The 23,949-nt window shown below is 35.6% G+C and overlaps 2 protein-coding genes across 3 annotated transcripts; one reads left to right on the top strand and one right to left on the bottom strand.

The window, feature by feature from the left end:
• Positions 1–10,124: 10,124 nt before the first annotated feature.
• LOC145073071 (bifunctional TH2 protein, mitochondrial-like) lies at positions 10,125–12,968 on the top strand. Its single transcript, XM_079019622.1, has 4 exons — positions 10,125–10,851; positions 10,946–11,054; positions 11,153–11,443; positions 11,532–12,968. The coding sequence occupies exons 1-4, from the start codon at positions 10,664–10,666 to the stop codon at positions 12,615–12,617; spliced, it is 1,674 nt and encodes a 557-aa protein (XP_078875748.1). The 5' UTR covers positions 10,125–10,663; the 3' UTR covers positions 12,618–12,968.
• An 8,747-nt stretch (positions 12,969–21,715) lies between these two features.
• On the bottom strand, positions 21,716–23,730 carry LOC145074266 (auxin-responsive protein IAA12-like). Of its 2 annotated transcripts, XM_079020674.1 has the most exons (4): positions 22,920–23,647; positions 22,440–22,729; positions 22,256–22,355; positions 21,716–22,094 (listed from the first exon to the last, which is right to left on the bottom strand). In XM_079020674.1, the coding sequence occupies exons 1-4, from the start codon at positions 23,348–23,350 to the stop codon at positions 22,004–22,006; spliced, it is 912 nt and encodes a 303-aa protein (XP_078876800.1). In that variant the 5' UTR covers positions 23,351–23,647; the 3' UTR covers positions 21,716–22,003. The 2 variants fall into 2 exon arrangements, with proteins under 2 accessions (XP_078876800.1, XP_078876799.1); XM_079020673.1 differs by having other exon boundaries at positions 22,256–22,729; positions 22,920–23,730.
• Between the last annotated feature and the right edge of the window lie 219 nt (positions 23,731–23,949).

The following is a 23,949-nucleotide window of genomic DNA, read 5'->3' as shown; positions in this document are numbered from 1 at the left end:
GGGGGTTTAATCGAGCCTCCATCACCACCACAGAGAAATCTGACAACAAATAGCAAGCAGAAACCCAACATGGTGTTGTTGATTCTAGTGTTCAATCTTTTTGGTGATGATACTGTTGTGTTCTCCGATTCCAAATAACAAAAAAAATATTGATGTAGCTGTTCGAATTTTTGTTCGATAAAATTTTCATTTGTGTTCTATATGTAACGACCAAAAATTTCAACCAATTTAAAATTTTCGAAAACAACCCGATTCCATTAAAGTTATTACAAAAAGGTTTTCAATACAATTTATTTTAAGTATTCCCAGAATCTCATCACAATATAAACACGAGGAGCGGTACGATCACGCCTTCGCCTTGCCACGGTCTCCTGAAGAACCTGAAAAACATTAAACCACAACTGTAAGCCCGAAAGCTTAGTGAGATATCCCCAAAATACCAACCACATATACCATACACGCATAACATGCCATAACATATCCGATCACAGAACAGCCATGCACTTCGGGTCTACTGTGGGACTGGTCCGCCGCACCGGCCAACAGTCCACCTGGTCCACCCTCCGAGTCTAGCCATATACCTCGAGTCTACAGTGTGATTGGTCCGCCCGCACCGGGCCTTCAATCCACCTAGTCCACTCTCTGAATCTAACCACATACATCGAGTCTGCAGTGTGATTGGTCCGCCCGCACCGGGCCTTCAATCCACCTGGTCCACTCTCTGAGTCTACAGTATGACTGGTCCGCCCGCACCGGGCCTTCAGTCGGCCTGGTCCACTCTCCGAGCCTCGGCACGTCTGGTCCACCCTCTTGGGGCCTACAGCCTATCCGGACCGCTCGTTGGGCCTTCGGGACAACCGGTCCGCCCTGAGTATCTTGGCCTACAACACAAAGCAGGACCCGCCTCAACCCAACTCCAATCCAAACAACCATGTGCACATAAACATACAATCATATAGCAATTCACAGTCAACAAGTCGATCAAACAGATCACATAACATATCATCATCCTAACCAGGATACCGACCTAACCGGTCACTAGCATAGCATCACCCTACATCTCAGGATACCTATCTCAACCAGGTCTCTAACATATACCATCCTAGCTACCAGGATGCAAACATATCAAAGCAATAACATAACAACAAATACCCGGATCTCAATCCGATAAGGGCCGACCTTGGTGCCTTAGACCCTGTTGATATAGTGAGGATAACTCACCTCGAAACTGCCGACTGAACATATAACCCAAGCTGCTCCGATCACTGATACGATCTCCACCACTGGACAACCACCAAAGCACTAAACTCAAAACAATATCCAACAATTACCAAAATGCCCCTGGAAACCACTGGTCAACCCTTGGTCAAAGTCAACCCCTGACTGACTCTACTCGCCAAGTCAACCCGATGACTCGCCGAGTCCCCATGCTCAGAAATTCCCCAAACCGCGACTCAAATCGCCGAGCCACCCCGAGACTCGCCAAGTTCAACAACTATGAGTCCACTCACACAACTCACTGAGTCATCCCCTTGACTCACCGATTCATGGCTCAACCAGAAAAGATTGGGACTCTTCGACAAGACTCGCCGAGTCCAAGAACAGATTTTTCGAGTCTAAGGCTATCTTCAACCTCCTCGCCGAGTTGTTCTTCCAACTCGTCGAGTTCCATGCCATCTTCATCCAACTCGCCGAGTTGTTCTTCCAACTCGTCGAGTCCCAGCCTATCTTCAAGCAACTCGCCGAGTCCACCCATGTGACTCGCCGAGTACCACCGGGTCTAAATCCATACAGAGGCTTTCCAAGCCATGCAGATGATCCAAACCATAGATCTACCCTTCCTAAGGCCATCCATCACGTAAAGTGGCAAACTTTACGTGAATCCAAGGAGATCTAGGCACTTTGCACTCTAGGGCTAGGGTTTGGGACAAAATAGCTCCTTCAAACACTCATCAACAGGGGCTTTATGACATATAGGACCATCACAAGCTCAGATCTGAAGTAGCATCCTTAGATCCAAGTTTCTATCTTACTTTAGATGCCATACCAACCACCACACATGAACCCATGAATAAAATAGCTTAAGGAAATGGTTCCTTACCCTTGGAATGAGCCCAACCAACTATAGATTGTTGTTTCCCCCAAGCTTCCTGATACAAGCCTCCAATCTTCAAGCTTAAAGCACCAAATACCCTTCTCCAAGCTCTAATTCACTCAACAATGGTGTTTTCTCACGAAATCAGGGCTTCTGGAACTCAAGGGGTGATAAGGAGGCTGGGGAGGAGACATAATGTTCTTTATATAGGGCTCAACCTCTGGATTTAGGGTTTTCTCCACACAACACCAACTCGCCGAGTCCACCCATGCTACTCGCCGAGTTGGTCATTTAACACGCGACTAGAGTCGCGACCCTACTCGCCGAGTCCACTCGTGTACTCGCCGAGTCGCTCCTTCCCAGTTTACTCTTTTAGCCCTTCAACTTTACCCTTGCTATTCCGGGATGTTACACTATAATTCTGAGTTGAGGAATGAAAACATTATCTAGGTCATCAATGATGATGATGACGGATGTGTGTGTGAGAGAGAGAAAGAGAGTGAGTGAGAGAGAGAGAGAGAGAGAAACAAAAGGACCATTTGTGTACAAACAACGAAGGATATTTTAGTCATTTACAATTACTTAACAAAATCTGTTAACAAAGTTACTCATAACGACCTTTTGTGTGCAAGGTTTGTTCTGTAGGAACCATCCGAGGGAAAAAAGTTTCGTAAGAACTATTTCAGGGAAAAACTGTAAAGTTAAATACCATTCGTATAATTTACTCAAAAATATACATGGGAATGATGATAATCAAACCTAGGTCTCTCCCTAGTTTGGATAGAACTTTACATTATTAAATAAGTATAATTACTAAGGATATGAAAGTTAAAACAGAAATGTAAAAATATTTAAACTTAAATTAAAGGCGACAAAAATATATAAAATTAAACTAGAGGTAACAAAGGCTCTCGTGATTGACATGATTCCTTTAAAAAATAATCCTACATGCGTATGTAAGGGTCTTATCAAAATCCAACATTGCAGAGTAGTTTGTACAGTCATGTATGTTTTGTATCTTGGTAATAGGTGTGACTCGCAATATATAGTTGTAGATTTCAACTAAAAGTACTACATGATGTTATTTCCGCATTAACCCATATCAATAGTAATTTTGACAAGATTTAGAAAATAATTCATGGAGAAAAATCAAGAGCAAGAGACTGAATATGGAAAATTTTCACTATTAAAGGCAAATCGGTTCAATGGTTCGACTCCAGTGTCAAGATAACTCGACTAGTGAGATTAACTAATTAGGTATGGTGGCAACATTCAAAATAGCATATTATGTAACCTTAACAAGTTTACCCCACAAGCAAATTTGATTTTAGGTTGTTAAACCAACAAATATATAGAGGTGTAGTAAGAAAGTCAAATCAATGCTATATATACCAAAAGATTGTATAACTGAAACAATATTGGAATCAACAGGGATACATCGACTATTGAATGCTTCTTCATGTGATATATAGGTCTTTACAATGATAAACTAATAATAAATAATATAAAGGGGAATTTTGTATTCTAATAAGCAAAGTAGTTGAGTATATAATAAAAACTAAGGTTTAGAAATCAAATTGGAAAACAATTCCAATTTTTTGTTATATCCATTTATAATGTAAGTTAGTTATAGATTGATGCATGAATCATTTTCTAATCTAAATTGGTATTAAGCAATACTAATAAGCTTTAGTTTCACTTCATTTGTCAAATTATTTAGTTAAAACAAATTCTTTAACTAAACCTAACTTTACTAAATTAACATAAACAAGCTCTTAGATTAATCTCAAATGTTGTATTACGTTCTTTACAAGTATTCAAAAACAATATTCATTACTTCTCATTGGTTCATAAGTTTGAAAACACGTGATATCAAGTTTAGAACGAAATTATATCCAAAAGCATAAACAACTCATTGTTTGTTACTAAATTTTAATTCATAAGATAGTTATAACTTTTAAAAATAAAATAACTATGTTAGAACTAACCTAATTCAAGTAGCAAACATGAACCAAGTAAAAATTCTGCAAATCAAACAATACAAGATTCACTAGTTTAGAAAAGAATCAAAAATTAATCCAATGAAATTAACTACGCATAGATGAACGTTAAAGTTGAAACCAGAAAATAGAGTTTATAGTTGTTCATGGCTAAAACGGAACAATCAAAAGTAAAATTGAACAAATGTAATGTGTTAATTAAATTAACAAATATACCAAAATGATGTTTCAAATGAGACCTTCAACCTTTTCTTCTCCTAAATTGCTTTGCTTGGTCGTAATGTCGAGATTACTTGGGCAAAAAGTCAAGTGGTTTGTAGATATGACCTAAGGAAGTATTTAAAGGCTAAAAGTTCTCTAGCGACTAGCGATGTTGACTCGAACGAGTCAACATATAGGGTAAAACTGAGTAGAGCGGGTCAAACATTTTATATCTTAATCTATAATTTTCCAAAATGACTTAACCAAATCAGCCCATAGAATAAACGAGAATGAATGAGTAACTTCTGCCCAGGCAAGTCTTTTCTAAAATTTCAAAAAAAAAAAAATCTACTTCGATTTTCCCAAAACTTGCACCGAAACTCCTAACATCATCCTAAGCACAATGCAATCTTCAAATACCCTTAAAACATCCGAAATTTGTGCAAAGAACAAGATTTCACGAATCCACATAAAATGTCTTAAAATTGAAAAAATGCATGAAACATAACACTAAAATGCAACATAATGTATAAAACGCACATGCCAAATGATGCATAAAATGCAGCTAACACTTGTCTAACACTAAGGATCGGTTAGCTCAAAGGTTCAACAAGGCCGACTTAACGAGTCAACAACAACAACCAAATAACTTGTTAAAAATGAGAGGCTTATTATTAGCTTTTCATATACATTCATCGCAACAATCTAGGTTTTCATGTATGTTAGGTTTTTCCTAATAAGTATGTAGGTATGTATGTTCATCTTTGTCATCTAGGTTTTCAGCGTATGTTAGGTTTTTTATTAGTTATGTATATATGTTCATTGTAGTTATCCAGATTTCCATATCATTCATACTCTCTGTATGTATGTTAGGTTTTTGATTTAGACGTTATGTAGGTTAGGTTTTTTATGTGAATTTGATGTATATAATTGTATTTGTATCATTTATGATTAACATTGCATTTTAAGTTTCGGTTTTGATTTTGATTTTATGTATGTATGGTAGGTTTTTTATATTTTATGTTTGCATACATGATATGTTTTATATTCTGATTTTATGTACATAATTACGGTTATATTAGGTTACATAGTATACAATGACATTATTTATCCATACAACTTTAATGACAAAAAACAAACCCTTAATAGCTTTTCTCATACGTGACGTATCTCAAAGAACATAGGATTTTTTGAGGAAAAAGTTAAATTCAACAATCAACTATTTCCAATTTTCCCTCATTGATCATGAACGTTGTTTCTGGCGGGGGCCTTTCAACATTTTTTCTATTTACCTTCTTATAACCAAGTATGGCTTGTTTGTGTAGCTAAAATATTTTTTGTATTCCTAATTTTTTTAGGGTTTATAATGTTTTTTCTTTTTAATACTATTTATTTACGCTTTTTATTATTCTTATATAATATTTATGTGACAATTTAGTAAAGAAATATTTTTACATTGGCTAAAGGGTTGAAACATTTTTTACAGTTTATTTTTATTTGTGTAAGTAAATATTACAAATTTGAATAACTTACAAAAAAAAAATAAGTATTAAGATCAACAGATTCATTATTATTTTTGAACAACAGATTTAATTGTTAGAAGTTAGTAACTCAATACCTCCAATCTAAGAGGCAAAGTCTCTATTAAGTGGGCTAGTCTCACATTGGCGTTTCTATCCGTTATTTAGTATGAATAATAATATTTTATATTATTATTTTTATTTATAAACTCTGGATGTACAAATGAAAGAGTGTGAGCATTGTTTTTTTTTTTAATTTATTTTTGATTAACAATAAATGATAGATAAAAGATGTAAAAAAGGGTATATAAAACACAAAAAGGAAAATTCAAAAATCATACTTTTACAAGAAGATTTAGATGTTGTATGTTTTTTGTCTACAGATCTTCTTGGTCTCTTTTGTCTACGTCATGCAGACCACGCGCAATGCAGACCACGCGCAGACATTAGACTTTGCGGACTGTTTGTGTTTTTGTTAGACTGTAGACCTAAAAAGTTATGTGCGTCCTCTTCTTGGCACATATGTGGACCAGAGTCTTCAAACCTCTTCAGACATCTTCTAGCCTAAAAAAACACATACATCTTTGTTTGTTTTTTTAACTTAGATTTATTCCAACTTATCTATGATAAAAATTTTGAAAAAAAAATTACAATATTTAAAGAAAAAAAGGTTCAACGACACAATCATGACATTTGTGATAAATTTATAAATAAAGATTAAATTATAATTGTTAGGCATGTCAAACCCAACAAATAAAGGGGTACGATATACTCCAAAAGAATCCCACTATATTGCACTAAAAGGTAGTACAAGGCAAGCAGGGTCGATCCACAGAGACACAGGATAATTAGTCTATACCTCTTTGCACAAGGTACTATGGTCACCAACAGTAAAAAAGGGGTTTTAGAGTGTAATGACTAAACAAACAAATTAAAAACACACGCAATCAACTAAATGAGTGAATTAGATTCAGATTTTGTAAGGGCTCCAACTTCATGTATGACAACTTAACAATGTGACTCAAAGATGACACAACATTCGTTCAATTCTATCTAAGTTGGTACTTGAAAGTGCTAATAAGATCTAACACTTCTCATTCACCACATTAATTAACCAAAACAAGCTCTTTGATTAACTAACCTAATCTAAACAAGCTCTTAGAATTAGATTATAAGATTGCATGAAGCTTTATGTGAATGTTCCCAATAACACCTAATACTCCTCATAAGCTCGGGAATGTAAAAGTGTATGAAGAAAGATTTACACTAAATTCATTCAATAGAGATCAATTTAATGCTTGTTACTTGTTCAATTTCACAAAACAATTACGGATTTTGTAAAAGAGATAACTTGAATAACCTAACCCTAATTCAAATGGCCAATAAGAATCACAATTAGAATCAAACATTCGATTGAAGCAAAATCAAATTCATTAGATAGGAATTAAGAACAAACATCATGTCATATGAATGAAGTCACTACCAAGAAGTCGAAACCTGAAATTGGAGAAACTAGGGTTCTAGCCACTCATGACTAGAACAAGATCACAAATCTAGAAAATGAAATTAAAGTTCTTACAAAATGAAATCAAATGTTTCCAAGTGTTAATCAACTTCAAAATCCTCAAGAAAATCGCCTTCTCTACTCCAAAAGTCGACCACCCCAAAGTAAAAAGTCGGTTCCCCCCTTTAAAAATGGTGAAAAACTTCTTTAAAACCCGCATTTACGTTTACACGGCCCGCGTAAATTAACACTGTCATTTACACGGCCCGCGTAAACGCAAGGCTTGCATTTACACAGCCGTGTAAATCTCTGTAAAGCCAAAATCTTCATTTCTTTGATATATTGCTCATCGGTGCTCCGCAAGTCTTGAAATTTTTTCCACAACTTTTATTTACCTCCTCCAACAATATCCTACCTCCAAAAGTCCATGAAATATCACAAAAGTATTTGAATGAAATTGCCTCATGAAAAATCCCGAAAAACATGCAAAATGCATGAGTTTAAGCCTATATGCAATGTACTTTTATGAAATAAAGCTACAAAATGGGTACATGAAATGCACCTAACAATAATAATCATGAAATGCACCTAACAATATCATTCATTTCTTAAAAAAATATTTATGGTTAGTTTTCTATTGATTTAATTGAAAAAAAGGAAAATGAAAATTTGAAAAGTTTAGCTTAAAATCAAAGCTTATTTCCATATATTTTATGTGTTAAATTGTTTTATCCCTAATTGCAATGTTTAGATATAACTTTGCGACCATAGTTTGTTGTTTTTATCAAATATATACATTAATTAATACCATTTTATTTTCGTTTTATATACAATAATACATAAAAATTAATCTATATTTGTTAATTATCTATAATAAAGTTATAAAATTATTGAAAAACTCTTTTAAGTTTTTTTTTTAAATCGGTTTAGTTAAATTTTAGTTTATTTTAGCAAACCATAGATGTTAAAAAACAAACAACATTCTTCTTTCAAACTGTAGATGTTTGGTTCACATCTTTTACTGCAAAGGTATGCAGATATGGTCCGCAGACTGCAGACATTTTACCTCAAAAAAAAACAAACATCACCTTAGTAATCTGCTATATTCATCCGATTATCAAAATGTAAAAAAATACAAATTAGAAAAAGATAAAACTAGAAAAGTAGAAGGATATTTAATTTTCCCAATAGAAAATTTATTTTGTAATTTTGTTTAGACTAAACTGCACAAATGGTCCCTGTGGTTAGCTCAAAATTGCCACTTTGGTCCAAAAAGGTTTGGACTAGCACCAAAGGTCCAAAGTTTTCATTTTGTTGCGAGTTTGGTCCAAAGTATTTTGAAAAGATCTAAAATGACAAATTTACCCTTGGTGTTTTCTTTTTTTAATTTTTTTATTAAGTGTAGTTATTAAAATAAATAAAAAAAGAAAATTTAAACACCCCTCCCCACCCGACCTTTGTTATCTACCTTTTTGTTTTTATCAAGTTTATTTATCAAAGCTCAACCACCACCACCACCACCAAGGCTGCCGTCGGTAGCACAGAGACACCACCGCCTGAAGCTGGTAGAAGGGAGATAAAGAGAAACAATCATAGAGGCATAGAGACTGGCGTCTATTGGAGCTAGAAACTAGCAAAGTCAAAGGGTTTTTCTTCTTTCTCTCATTTCATCATTGAAGATTGGTGAACAGATCTGGGAAATGGAGAAGACGAAGGATGGCGGCTGTGAAGGGAAGTCTCCAATGTGGAAATCTGACATCATCTTTTTCGTTTGAGAAGGAGGCAACCTCATCGTTTTCTTCTGTTAACAAATCTGGATACCATCTGAAACATCGACGAAGACGAAGACAGCGACGACAAATGATTCCAAAGCTTGAACCCAATACAAGGAGGGCAGCAAACCAGGGTTTCGATAGTAAGATTTTCAGATCGGAAGGTCACCACTGCAGCTGGAAATCTGCAAACGTAGAGCCAAAATGGGAAGGGCACCGACACCGCCAATGATTAGGGTTTCAGTAGATCCTCGGAGACGCTACGGGTTTTGCGAAGAGGTGCTGCTCCGCTAGGGTTTCTCGGAGGAAGAAGATCAGTGGAGCTCTACCGGTAATTATCATATGCATTCCACACTCTATCTAATTTTTCTTGTCACAAATTTGATTTTTCTTGTGGGATTAAAATTCCAGTAGTTCTTGAATTTATGGTTGCATATCTGGAAAAAAAAAGTTTGAAGTCATCAGATGGTGGTGGTAGTTCTTGAGTTTCAATTTATCTTGTTGTGGTGTTGGTGGTGACCGATGGGGCGGTGGTAGTGGCGGTTGTTGGTGACCAACTGTGGTGGTAGCGGTGGCGATGGTAATTAACGGTGGTGGTGATATCATAACCGGTAGTGGGCTAAGAGGGGGGGGGGGGGGAGGATGGGGTAAGGATATGGGTAGTATTTTTTTGTTTTATTTTTAATTATAAAAACTGTAAAATGTATTTAAATAAATAAATAAAAACTAAAAAACAAAAGTAAGGGCAAATTCGTCATTCTTAAAAAGTTTAAATCAAATTGGACCAAACTCGCAACAAAATGAAAACTTTGGACCTCTGGTGCTAGTCCAAACCTTTTTGAACCAAAGTAACAATTTTGTGCAAACCACAGGACCATTTGTGCAGTTTAGTCTTTTGTTTAATGAATTTAGCCTTTCAAAAATAAAATAAAAAAGTTATTTAAAAACTTATTGTGTGCTATTCGTACGGAAGGCGACGGCTAATTCTTCGGTTGTTTAAAAGTCAAAATCATTGACTTCAAATTCCCCATTAACAACGAGTTCTCTCAATTCACGAGTCTCCCATGTCGGCGGCACTTGACCCAGCCATCGCCCCCTCGTCAATTTCTTTTATATTCGTCTCCGGAGACCCAATCAAATTACCCCGAAACTCATAAATGCAAGTCATGAATTTCTTATGAAGGTTACAACGCATCGTGGATTACAAGCAATTCTGTTTAGTCTGTTATGTTGTTGAATTTGAATGGATCTTGTCCTCAGTTACTCAATTGTATGTGTGGGGGGTGTTATCTGATGTGGGGTTTCATCTGCTTTTTCCATTTTTGAAAAAGATCAAGTTTCTTGCCATAAAATCCTTGTCTCTTCCAATCTTCGAAGGAGGGGTCGCGAGAATCCTGAATTTCTTACGGAAAATTCAACCAATCGCTGTCTGATTTAATCCAAAATATTCAATTGTATCTAGGGGGGTTGTTATTTGATGTTGGGCTTTATCTAATTCTTTCTGTTATTAAAAAGGAAAAACCAAGTTTGTTGTCCCAAGTTCTTTTTTTTTTTTTTTTTTAATCTTAGAAATGGGGGGTTTAGCGATTAGAGATGAGGCAGGGATCGCGAAAAGTTTATGGGTAAAATCGACAAATGAATCTGTATTCGCAATTTATACTCCTTATATATTGTCACTAGCATCTGGGAAGTTGGATTCTGGCTCTTTCCTCCATTGTATCTCTCAGGATCTTCGTTTTCTTCAAGCTTCTGCTGAGGCGTAAGTTTGGTAGCTCATTCCTATGTATAATTCGTGTATTGATCTTCTTCTTACACTTCATGTATGTAATTGTTTTGAATTTATGGCTTTTTAGTTTAGAGATGGCAGAAGAATGCTCAGATGACGATGACGATAAAACCGTAATTTGTAAGATCAGAAAACGGGTGTTGAAGAAGATGACAATGTTTCGATCAATTGTCCAAGTAGGCGTCTGAATTCCAATGTCTATAGTCTACAATATCAACAGTATAAAAAGACATAATTTGATGAATTTAGGTTTGATTAGTATTTATTAATGCAGGAATGGGGCTTTGAACTTCCAACAGGGAATATTTCAGATCGTGCAATGATCAAATATACAGATTTCTTGCTGGCAACAGCATCTGGAAAAGCAGTAGGAGAGAGATTCCCTGGTAAGCTCGCAACTCCATTTGAGAAAACTAAGCTTTCTGCTTATGCCCTTGCTGCCATGGCACCCTCCATGAGGCTTCAATCATTTTTAAGCAAGGAGATACAAGCAGTTCTTGAACCTGATGAAAACATCCATCTTTACAAAAAATGGATCGATAGTCTCTCCTCTCAAAAATACGAGGTTTGTCTCATCATCCATTCAACTTAATCAATCAAGAAAACTGGAATCTTATATTATATTATTATATATATATTTGCTCCACTTTTAGGCTTCGGCATCTCAGATCGAAGAACTGTTGGACAAATTGACCGTGTGTTTGACCGGTGAAGAGCTTCAGTTTGTAGAAACAATCTATCACAAAGCCATGAAGCTTCAAGTAGATTTTTACTCAACTCAACCAATCATTCAGAACACCATAGTACCCTTGTATCGATTTCATGGAACTGAAGAACACAATGTTGTGATATGTAGTGGATTCGACTTGACATGTAGTGCTGTTGATTCATGTGCCCTTTTGGCTGATATTGCTATTATAAAATCATCAAAGACTGTAAACTCGAATGGATATGAGTCTCTTTCAGATGGCACTTTGTTGGATAATCGGGATGTTTGGAGCAGTCTTCATGGCCAGTATGTCAGAGAATATGAAGAATGTATCGACAGCATCATGCTTAATGAAAAAGTCATGGAGTTCAACTTTGAAAGCTTGTGTAAAGCACTTGGTGAGTTATCAGATCTAGAAAAGGCAGGAAATTTAAGAGTTTGTAGGTCTGGTGTTTTGAAAGGATTGCATATGGATGACATTAAGTGGGCTGGTGAACACCTTGTTTTTCAAGATGGTTGTGTAGAGTTCTTTAGAGAGATTGAGAAGATGAAAGATGTTGCAGTTGATGCTCATATACTTTCCTACTGTTGGTCTGGTGATCTCATTAGATCTGCCTTTTCCTCTGGTGATTCAGGATTTCCTGATGTGCATTCAAATGAGTTGGTCTTTGAGGAATCAATATCAAGTGGAGAGATCTTGAAGAAGGTGCAATGTCCGATAGAAAAGCTTCAAACTTTTGATGAAATCTGCAAGAAAGGCGGGAAGTTGTCAGTTTACATTGGGGGTTCAGTGGAAGACTTGCTTTGCCTGTTGAAAGCAGATATAGGGATTGTGATCTCACCAAGTGCTAATTTAGAGAGACTTGGAGGTTTATTTGGGTTCTCTTTTGTGCCTTTGTTTTCTGGTTTGGTGAAGAAACAAAGAGAGTTTATTGAAGGCGGGTGTCCATGGAAAGGTCTGTCTGGTACTCTTTACACAGTTTCTAGTTGGGCTGAGATTCATGCTTTCATTTTGGGGTGTATGATCTGATGAATGAGACAAGATGAAAATGAAGTACATATAAATATATATATATATATATATATATATATATATATATATATATATATATATAATTACCCTAATACAGAATAACAGTGATTAGTGATTTGTAGGGTTTATAGCCAGATTATTAGTAATGGCTAGGTTTGAGCCTTGAGTATTTTAAAAAGGTCGCCACCCTTGGGTATAATTTACAGGTTTGGTTGTGGGATTTGTAGATTTGTGTGCAAGTGTAACAATATTGGAATGATTTTTTGGATTGTAATATGTAAGTAAAGTGGTTTCCTGAATTGTATATACTGTTCTATGCAATGATCAATGAGTCCATTTTCAGTTGCATGCTTGTTTTTTTGCATCTCCTACCCTTTTGCAGTTTTTTACTTGCAACCTCTCAATGATCGGTTTTTGTTTGAATGGATGGTTGCGAGCCAATCCGATCAAGCTAATCCAAATTGATTTCGGTTTTTAAAATATGGATATGAATAGACTGAACTAAATCATAATCCGATCAGAAACCAACTAGATTGATTATAGTTCCGTGGGATCAGTTTTCACAACTCTTGATTATCAAGAGTTTAGAGATTCAAAATATATACAAACTTCAACTTAATAAGTTTAAGTTGTCAAATTTAAATCCACAAATTATAGAATATCTTGTCATTAAAGTCAACTTTTATAAAAGAAATAAAAGCAAATGTTTTCTAAACTTTAATTTATATTAATAAAGACATTTTATTGACATGTCTTCTAATTTAATTGATAACAACTCTAAATAAATAATAAATTACTAAATACATATATTTAAGTAAAAAATATAAATAAATAAATTGTTGGTATATGGTTTGTTCAAACTATTTGGTTCTCATTTTATTAACCAAAACCAATTTGAAATATAAACTAATAATTCGATTTTGGTTATAACCAATAAAAAAAATATGATTATCCGAACCAAATAGTACAATTCAAATTCTCCGGTTGGATAATTCGATTTGATCCAAAAACTAAACATCCCTAATGGCAACCCTAAAACAAATGAATGAAGCCGAAAAGGAGGATTAAGGTAGGTGACAAAACATGGGACTCTCAAACAAACAAGGTCACTCCGGTAATGAAGTCGATTGGGTCATTTTTGCAAAGTAGGCACAAATGTTAGGCTAGAAAGAAGCTATACATTTGTGTAACCATCTTTTTCGAAATGGTTGGGGATCATTCCAGACCTTATGAAAACTAGTCAAAGCCCATTTTATGGTCCTCCTCCTAAATAAATATGACCCACCTCCTACCTGAACGTTGTTCTGGATTTGTCAAAAAAAAATCAACTTAGGATTTGAAATTTATTTTGAACAAAGACAATCCAGTTAGTTTCACTTGTTTTTCTACTCTGAAAATTTAAATTGCTTGCCCGAAATGCGGAGATCGATTTTGGAATACAACAAACGGTTCAAAATGTTTCATATTTGAAGGCCTCGATTTTGGGTTTTTTTCCATTTTTTTTGTTGTTAAATTTTTTACGATGACTTTTTGTAACACCTAGTTTTGGGATGTTTTTAATTTCGGGATAGCGGATTGTATTTTGATCGAGTAAAGATCTTAAGCTTCAAAGGAATAGAGCTTAGACCTTATCGGATATTGATAATGTTAGTTAAGTGGTTAAAGCCCTAAACTTTTTGCTTTGAAGCAAAAGGGTAAAATGGGAAAGGTGGTACATTCAGCTTCTTGCATGAATTAAAGATTTTAGTTCGATATGTATTAAATCAAAAATAAGAAGATATGATTGTGGGGCTTGTCAATACCTTCACATGCATATAAAGATCACTGAAAACAGAGTTGAAACGAAGAAGTTATGATTGTTTGAAGTTGAAGCTTAAAATCTGAAAATCTGAAATTTTTCGCAAAAGCGCAGGTCGCCTTTAAGGAGCGCGGAGCGCCCCCGACTCAGCGGGCTTAGGGTTTGATCATTTTCAGCCTCCAACACCCCTATATTATTCTTTGAGTGAAACCCTAGCCTCCTTTAAGTAAAGTGAGCTTATGCTCTCTCCCCAAACCATTTTAGGGTGCATCTTGGTGGTAAATTGATGAAGATTAAAGATCAAGAAAGTCTTGTTGGTTGCAAGGGATTTTGTTTCAAGTTTGGATCCATAAAGTTCTCATTTTTTTAGACTTTTGTAAGTATAAAGCTTCAACCTGTCCTTTCTAGTTGTTAGATCTTGCTAATGGTCCCTTTTATGCACTTTTGGTCCCATTTTGGTGATGAGTTGGAGTTGAGATAACTCCAACTCCTTTTGAGCAGTTAGGATTGTTGAGTATACCATTTAGACTTGGAAAGTTGGCATCTTGTGTATATTCTTTTAGCCATGAATATTATTTTGGTCCTTTTGGTCATTTTGGTGCATTAAAATCTAGATCTTGTAAGTTTGTGGGCATTGTTATGGATAAAATCGGAAACTTTATCCATCTTGACACCATATCATTTTAGATCTGAAAGTTAGAGGCTTGGACTTAATAGATTATGTTACATCTGGATTCTTGAGGTATGGAAATGTAAAGCAAATATGAGTTTTGGGAACGTCACAACGTGAGGGAAGCACCATCACATCATGACATGGCCGCATTCTTTGGGATTGATCAATTGTGTGTCACAAGTGACTCTATGAGTCACGACGTGACACCTAATCAGATGTAAAACCCTAATTTTGGACTTGTACCTTATTTAAAGCAAGTGAGGGGCTAGGGTTTCTTCCACCCTCAACCTCAATCACCTCTAAACCCTTTGGCCAAACCCTAGCTCTCTTGAAGTTTTTGAGCTTATTTTTCAAGTTTTGGTGGTTTTGAAGGAAGAAGAAGAAGAAGTTTTTGGTGTCTATATCCTCCAAGCAATCTCTCATTATCCTTGTGTGCAGCTTCTGGACTTTTTGTAAGTCCTCAAACACTCATCTTTTGTTGTATGCCTCTTAGATCTAAACTCTAAGCCATATTTGGCCCCATTTGTGGTGTTGGGATGAGTAGAAGAGATAGAGTTTGCAACTTTATGATCTCTTTGTGTCCCAAGAGCATATATTCTCATAGATCTAGGATGTTGTGGTGATTGGGGAGTCTTGCACAGATTTTTGGTCACATTGCATCTTTTGACCTAGGGTTGGGAAAGGACATGTATGTTCATAAATTTTGCATTTTTTGGGATCATTAGGGACCCTACAACCTTTTGGAAGTTTTGGATTGAATACTTTCTAAATTACATGCTTAATGATTGATTCCAAGCATTAAGTGGCCTTAAAGGACCTTGGACATGAGATCTTGCCATAGAGGGATGTCCTAATGGATAAAGTTGGAAACTTCATCCATTAAGACCTTGGGAAGAATCAGATCTAAGCTTCAGAGCTCATGGAATCAATGGAAAATGGATTAATCCATTAAGGTGGGATAACCAGTTTTCTTGACGCGACACCCTCTCTGTCACAACATGACAACTAGGGTTTTTCCCGATTAACTTGGACTGATTTCGGCACAATGTTATGACCTGTACATCACGACGTGATGATGGTTTGGATCGAGACTGAGTTGTTTCATGACTGAGTTAGGACTAGGTTGAGTCTGTTTCCCATAACGTGACCATAACTTGGTCACAATGTGAGGGTCATCTAATAGAAGTGTTGACCGTGAATTTAACCTTGATCGTTGACTTGTTGACCTAGCTTGACTTTTGGTCAAAATGGTTAGTTTTAGAGGTTAGTCTAAGGTGGGACCTTGTTTCATTCAATAGGTGGGTCGTAACACCGTTCACATGGCAGTGAGCAGTGTTCTTGGTTGATTTCGTGAGTTAAATGAGTCTTCTCACTATACTGTGTAGGATGCTAGCTGTCTTTGTCTTTTACATTTATGTATTAGGTTGGGCCCATTTTTATGTATATTGGACTGCACCCATTTTCATGTATGTTGGGTTGGGCCTATGTGTATATTGGGTTGGGCCTATTTTCATGTTTTTTTGGTTTGGCCCATTTGTGTTTATGTTGGGTTAGGCCCTTTGTATGTTGGGTTGTGCCCTTTGTATGGTATGTGGTATTTTGGGGAACTCTCTAAGCTTTGTACTTATGGTTTTTTGGTTTGAATATTTCAGGTACTTCCAGCTCTAATGGGAAGAGCCCGCATTGACTGCACAACATTATCCCCCTGATGATTGTCTGCATTGTTGATTGTTATTATACTTCGATGATTATGATATATTTGCTACTAGGATGGATTTTTGGATAAATATTATGTGATTTGATGAATATTAAAAAACTATGTCTATCGTGGGAATACAAATTAAGTTGAAAGAAATGCATTCTTAGACTTTTTTAGACATGAAGATTAGATCTTGGTTGTTTTGGAAACGCTTAATGGATAAAGTTGGAAACTTTATCCATTTGGACCATATGGGAGTTCAGATCTATAATTTGGGGATTGACTTAACTAATTAAGTCATTTAGCCCTTTGGATTCAGCCTGAGCGCGGTGCGCTTGTCCTTAGCACAACAAACTTTTGGGTTTTCTGATGTGTGCTTGATTTTGAACTAGATCTTGACTATTTTATCCCATAGTGAGCATCGGGCGCTCTTAAGGAGCGTGGTGCGCTTTTGGACCATATGTTGACTTTCGACTAGGTTTGACTTTAGGTTAAACTTTAGGGTTTAGGGTCATAGATTAAGGTTTAACCTTTTATTTGTGATTAGTTGGTTGTTGAGCCATCCTTGTCTTTATGTGAGTTGTGGTGATTCCTGTTTGATTACGAGGTGAGTTTTCTCACTATATTTTGTATTGTAGTATATATACTTATGTGTAGGAAGTTGTTATGTTGTAGTGATCTGTTAGACTAGTAGATCTGCTATGATTACATGTGTTTGTTTGTTATTGTTTATGTGCATACATCGACATGTTGTGGTTTGGTTGAGGCGGTCCTGCTTTGTGTTCAAGGTCAAGATACACGGGTGGTCCGGGTGTACTGTAGGCCCAAAGGAGTGGTCTAGCTATATTGTAGGCCTCGAAGGGAGGTCGAGTTAGACTGTAGGCTCGGGAGAGCAGTCCAGGTGTACTCTAGGCCTTGCGAGATGGTCCATTCAGACTAAAGGCTCATGTATACATGCATTGTATGTGTATTGGCAAATGAAGTATTTTAGAGAACTCACTAAGCTTTGGCTTAAAGTTGTGGATTAAATGTTTTCATGTACTTTATCGGTTTGTGGGGATACAAAGGCAGAACTGTATACACAAACATCAACAACTTAATGATTTGAGATTCCACGGTAATTTTCTATATAACTATGTTTTTGAACTATAGTTTACAAATAAAAGGTTTTCCCTTGAATATGTTTATGAAAATATGTGTTTAAAAACAAAAAAATTATTTTGAAAATTGGGACGGTACATGTTTGGCAACAAGTAAGTAAGTTAAATAACCCTAAGTAACCCAGAAAATCATGTGCAAAATAAAACCCTATTTTCGAATATGAAAAACGGTCGAGAATATAAAGAATAGTTTGAATTTAATTTATCGAGTATAGGAAGGTTTTATTTCTTGTCGTTTCTTCAGTAGCATAATGTTCTGTTATGTTGAACAAGAGTGATTTTCATACTCCCAAATCCAAAGCAATATTTTACATCAGTTCGAAGGTGCACCCGATTCATTTATATGGGTGTTGCTTAAAAAGTTGGTTTTATGAATGAGGAGATAATGACACACCTACTTAAACTTTTGGAATTAGAGTCATTTAAGGTAAGCAGATTTTAAATGCATCTACTATAATTGTATTTATAATACTAAAACATACACATTTGAATTTGCAGAGGAAAACATTGGTTGTGGAACTAGAAAAAAAAAATCAACACCCACCAGCATCCAAAAATGAAACTAAGGAGGAAATCAAGATGGTTAAAATTGAAAGCATATAGAACTTCCAAAGATTGTTGCGTCTGATACATATGAGGTTACACAAATGGGTCTTGTTGATAGGATTGCGTTAGAATTAATTAATGATTTTCAACATGCACAAAAGAAATTGTTAGTACCGGGTATCTCTTTACCACGTTCAAAAGGCAAAAAGTATAGAAAGTTAGCGATTTATAATATGCAGACACTTGTGATTATGATGTTTAAGGATATAGTAGAGTTTCCAACGCAACGAAAATAATGGATGAAGTACATGGGGCGAGTATGGCAATTTAGGAGCAAGTTGGGGCATATGATACTAACATGGACTTAATTGAAATCTATGTGTAATAGTTTGAAGTTCACATAGAGACAACTCAGTTATACCTTACCTAAGTCCTAAGTATACATTCTTATTATATATAAGAAAACATGTATATTAATTTAAGTAAAAATATGTAACTTCTTATGATTTTAATGAATGACATTACTTTTCATTTTCATTACGTAAACGAAACGACACAAGACAATAGAAGAACCTTGCAAACCTATTAGAACGACGTTATATTGATTACAAACTTAATTTTTCAGGCCATACATCTCGATATCGAAATAGATACATTCCTTTTCCATGGTTAATAAATGTTCTTCTAATTCTAATAGCATATTCAAGAGATCACATTCTTCTATAAGCATACTAATCTCCGCATCCGCACAAACAATATTTTTTTTACACTTTTAGTTTTTTTCTTATTATCCTTTACCCATTTCATATTTTCTTTCCCCTATGAAGTGGTTACACGTTCATTAAATCTTCAACTCTTTTCTAAGTCCTTTCGACCGTCTTCTACATCGTTTGTCATCACTTCAAAATATATAAATCAGGCATCTTAGCTCGTAATGGTTCATTACGATTAACTTTTAGGCCATCATCAGGAAATGGTTCATCAGAACAAATATAACAATCTTCTTCATCATATGAACTCATTTTTAAAGTGAAGAAAAATTGTTATGATTAAAACATTTTATATATGCCTAAATCTACAAATTATTTGACCATTAATCATACTAATGGAATTGTTACGGTAAGCAAACAAGTGATATATTACCAAAGTATATTACCACACATCTCATGGATGTAAATATATGTGGAACCCAAGATTGTCTCCCCAAAAGAGTCATTGTGGAGAGAAGGGGAACTCCAACATATATATCCACTTATAAAACCGTGTTGCACCGATGTAGGATACACTAACACTCCCCCCTCGTAGTCGGAGGCTCAATAAGGGTAAAGAGGGATGTGCTGAACCACGGGGGTGCAGGACACCGACTCTGATACCATGTAAATATATATAGAGCCCAAGATCGTCTCTCCAAAAGAGCCCCTGTGGAGAGAAAGGGAACTCCAACATATATAGCCACTTATAAGACCTTGTTGCACCAATATGGGATACACTACCAAGGGCAACGAAGAAAAACTTAAAATGGTCGTTCATATCTCGTTTGATATGGTTAATAGTTTCCGAATTGGTTCATTGAAGATTATGGTAGTAAAGAGGGAGGTAAAAATGGTCGTTCACATCTCTTTTGATATGTTTCATAGTTTCCGAATTGGTTCTTTGAAGATTATGGTAGTAAAGAGGGAGGTTAAAATCGTCGTTCACATCTCTTTTGATATGGTTAGTAGTTTCAGAATTGGTTCTTTGAAGATTATGGTAATAAAGAGGGAGGTTAAAATGGTTGTTCACGTCTCTTTTGATATGGTTAATAGTTTCCGAATTGGTTCTTTGAAGATTATGATAGTAAAGAGAGAGGTTGGCGAAGTTTTTTCGTGAATATGAACTCATTTTTAGTTATTGAAAATTTTGACTAAAATTGGTTAACTGTATTCATAATAAATGCATAAAATGACAGTCTGAAATGTAACTTTCTTTCTCCCATGTCAAATTCCAAAATTTATTTTTAACAAAGGGTATATTTGAAAATATTAGGGAATGTGCATCCGGAAAGTATTTTATTTAATCTGAAATGTAAAATGACAATCTGAACTATAAAATAACAGTCTGAAATGTAACTTTCTTTCTCCCATGTCAAATTTCAAAATTTATTTTTGTCACATGTCACTCAACACTTTGGATAAAATATAACTAGTTTGGAACAAAATGTTCTGAGCAAAGTGGCTCTTTTTAGAAAGTAAGATAAATTTGGCCATTTTTGTTAATTACATTTATAAAGATTAGTTTCCTCTATATCCATTTATTTTATTTGCTTGCATTTTATAATTATGGTTTTCTTATAAGCTTAAGAGTTTTTTAGAGTTTGGTATTATAAATAGGAGTTAGTGACTTAGTTTTGTGTTTGAATTAATTATTCAGTTTGAATTGAGTTTAGTTTTGATAACTTTTATAAAAGATTTAGAGATTATTTCTTTGAAGAACAGAGATTCTACTTGGGGATTCTTAAACATGTAGCTTTTATTTCCAAGTGATTTTCGTTCGTTTATAATTTCCACACTGCCCCCACTTAAAACACTTGAAGTTTCGTTAGGGCTACGCACTCAAAATAAATAGTTCAAGAGATGCTTGAATCCTCACCTCATAACGAAAAATGGTTATTTCTATACCATTTTTAAAACAGAAGCAATTCAAAGTTATCAACTAGACATAACATCTTAATCAACATTAAAAACTAGAAGACTTATGAAATATGTTTGTTACACAAGACATGACAAGACAAACTTTCCAGGCCAACTATTTGATAACGAGGATGAAGATCACATTCATATCTTTTTGCACAAACGAAAGATTGAAAGTGAGTCTTAGTCCCATTTTATTCCACCTTTTATGATCGAACAAAAAATTGCATTTTTTGTTAGCAAATTGCAATTTTATTCCATTAACATCATTTTGTCCTACACACCCAAACATGGAAGATGGAACGAACATATTTTCTCGGGTCATATGTAACAAGTGATCATGATATACTCAAACTTCTTTATCTATGTTAATAAGTGGGTTTTTACAAGTTCAACCCAACAAGACCCATAGTGATTTTGACCCACGTAAGGACTTGCCCATTGGTCTTTTGTAGAGGATTATGCGAAATTTATAAACAAGAAACCATACAAATCTTGAACTTTGAGAGCTGATCATGGAAGAAAAATCCAACCAAGATTACACAAAATCTCCAAAACCCTAATTTCATATATAGTAAATTCCATAATTACAATATCATAGAACTCAAATTATCAGTGATGTGTGCATTGTGTATGCTTAGTTAAAATATGCTTGCACCAAGAACAAGACACTTATACAAACCTCCCAGACAAAACCGGTCTCACCCGAGACACTTTGGATTTAAACAACCCGTAGAACCAAACCATCACTCTCCTTTCACCCTTCAACCAACAAGAACTTGGTTCGACTACATCTAACCAAAAATATAAAAGTTTATATGCATATCATTATACTGCATCAGTTATGTGTCTCGTGTTGATTTCTTGAAAGCTCACTAGAATCGGAATTTTTCATGATCCTAAGCCTCTTAACGGAACTTAAAAACATCCTGAAATCAGATAAACATGTTAGATCGTTCTAACATATCACGTTGCAAATACAACGCGATATTTGATTGGTATATCAGTATCCGAAGTCACATCACATCACATCGGATATGATACATTTATCCAATCAGATTTTTAAGAAATGGAAGTTGAGAAACCCTACTGCCAAGGAACATCTCCGACAAGCATACAGTCTCCATCTTTGTCTTCATAAGTTAGAACAAATTCAGATTTTCCGTCTAATAATCTTGAAGATCCTCCTCCTACATCAGTAATTGAAAAATATAAACACCAAAATATGCAGTTCAGGAACTTCATCAAGATCAAAAACAAAAATACCAACTTACGTCTTCCCCAGAACATTTCTTCTAACGTCTGAGCCAAGGCCTCGTACGAGGTGTGAGCATTGAGATCGACTTTCCTTCCGATCAGGGTTCCATCCATGTTCACCTTTACAGAACGATATTTCTTGTAGGAAATCTCGTTTCTTGCAGTTGAATAATCCTTAATTCTGTTCGTTGTGTTCTTGTTTTTGTTTTGTTCGGGTATTGAGTTAAGTTCTTCGGTTTGTGATTTGGAGTTGTTCGCCAAACTAGGGATCCGGTGAGCTCTGCTTACCGGCGGCCACCCAACGACGCTTCAGTTACGGAAATTTAAAAACAGAAATGATCAGCAAACCAAAATAAATCCAAAACTTGTGATCAATTTGACCAAAACAAAGAACAGGAACACCTAAGGTACATGGTTTTTCGTATATCGTTCGAATTGAAGATAAGAGCCCTAATTTCTATCAGAAGAAAGAGAAATATAGTAGAAGAACTGTATACCTGTTACCATTAGGAGGAGAAACAGAATCTGCCGCGGTTCTTTTGGAACCAGAAGTGGATGAATTTGGGATATTTACTGAAGAAGACGAAGAAGAAGAGTTAGGTTTCGAAACCAAAGAAGGGAAATCTTTCGCTGTCAAGATTCTTGCATATTGATTCCAACAAGGCCCTGCTACCACCGCTTTTGACTTCAAACCACCACCGATTCCGATACTCAACCCGAGTCCCAATTCAAGATCATCTAAATTCTCGTCGACAACAGGGTACGATGAAGTAACCTCAACAGACATGGTTACCATGTTGTTCTTGTTATCTTCCTTCGATACTGTCAAGATAGACCTAGCGGTGGTTGATCCACCAGACGGCACTCCACCTCCACCACCATCATCAACGGCCGGAGAATTACCTAACAAGCCAAGGGTAACATCCATTTTACAAGAGATATTTGAAATCACAAGGAAAGATTTAAACTTTGTTGGGAGAAAGAGAATAAAGACAGGGGAGGTGAGTTTGGTGATACAAAAGAAGACAATGGAGGTGGAGGGGGGAGGAGGAGGAGGAGGAGGGTGGTGATGGTGGAGAGTGGGACCCACATGTCCCCTTTGTGCGTCTCACAATTCATCATCGATTTCTCCTAACTTTGTCCCCACACAATTACAAAAACAAACACAGTCATCTCTGTTTCCATTTGTAATTAAACACTCTGCCCCCACCAATATACAAAAAACCTTCTCGACGACCCATAATTATTTCTGAAATGTTGCAGGCTTTCTCTCATCAAAAGTACAACTATTTCTGCACAAAAAAATATGATTTGAGTACAACACAATACAGCTGACTTTGCTACTTGTATTTCTTTCTGTGAAAGTTGCTTTCTTAAAAGCAAAAGCCCTTCTGTTTTTTCTTTTTCGGTTAGGGTTTTCCTTCATATATTTAATAGGATTATCTTCATTAAAAGCATAGAATCCTATGCACCAACAAAGAAAGAAAGAAAAACAAGAATCTAAAAAACACTTTTTTTGGGTAAATT

Source organism: Lactuca serriola, chromosome 9, assembly GCF_051521515.1.
Source record: "Lactuca serriola cultivar US96UC23 chromosome 9, Lser_US96UC23_V15, whole genome shotgun sequence".
NCBI lineage: Eukaryota > Viridiplantae > Streptophyta > Magnoliopsida > Asterales > Asteraceae > Lactuca > Lactuca serriola.
The sequence above is the reverse complement of the archived record's forward strand: the minus strand, read 5'-3'. Positions and strand labels throughout refer to the sequence as shown.

What these genes read in the sequence shown, in the direction of transcription:
- LOC145073071 (XM_079019622.1), top strand. Translation starts at nt 10,664, where the DNA reads ATGGGGGGTTTAGCGATTAGAGATGAGGCAGGGATCGCGAAAAGTTTA. An exon ending in CTTCAAGCTTCTGCTGAGGC is followed by an intron (nt 10,852 to 10,945) that starts GTAAGTTTGGTA and finishes ATGGCTTTTTAG; the next exon opens with TTTAGAGATGGCAGAAGAAT. An exon ending in TCTCCTCTCAAAAATACGAG is followed by an intron (nt 11,444 to 11,531) that starts GTTTGTCTCATC and finishes CTCCACTTTTAG; the next exon opens with GCTTCGGCATCTCAGATCGA.
- LOC145074266 (XM_079020673.1), bottom strand. Translation starts at nt 23,350, where the DNA reads ATGGATGTTACCCTTGGCTTGTTAGGTAATTCTCCGGCCGTTGATGAT. An exon ending in TCTCCTCCTAATGGTAACAG is followed by an intron (nt 22,730 to 22,919) that starts GTATACAGTTCT and finishes CCGTAACTGAAG; the next exon opens with CGTCGTTGGGTGGCCGCCGG. An exon ending in GTCGGAGATGTTCCTTGGCA is followed by an intron (nt 22,095 to 22,255) that starts GTAGGGTTTCTC and finishes ATCTGATTTCAG; the next exon opens with GATGTTTTTAAGTTCCGTTA.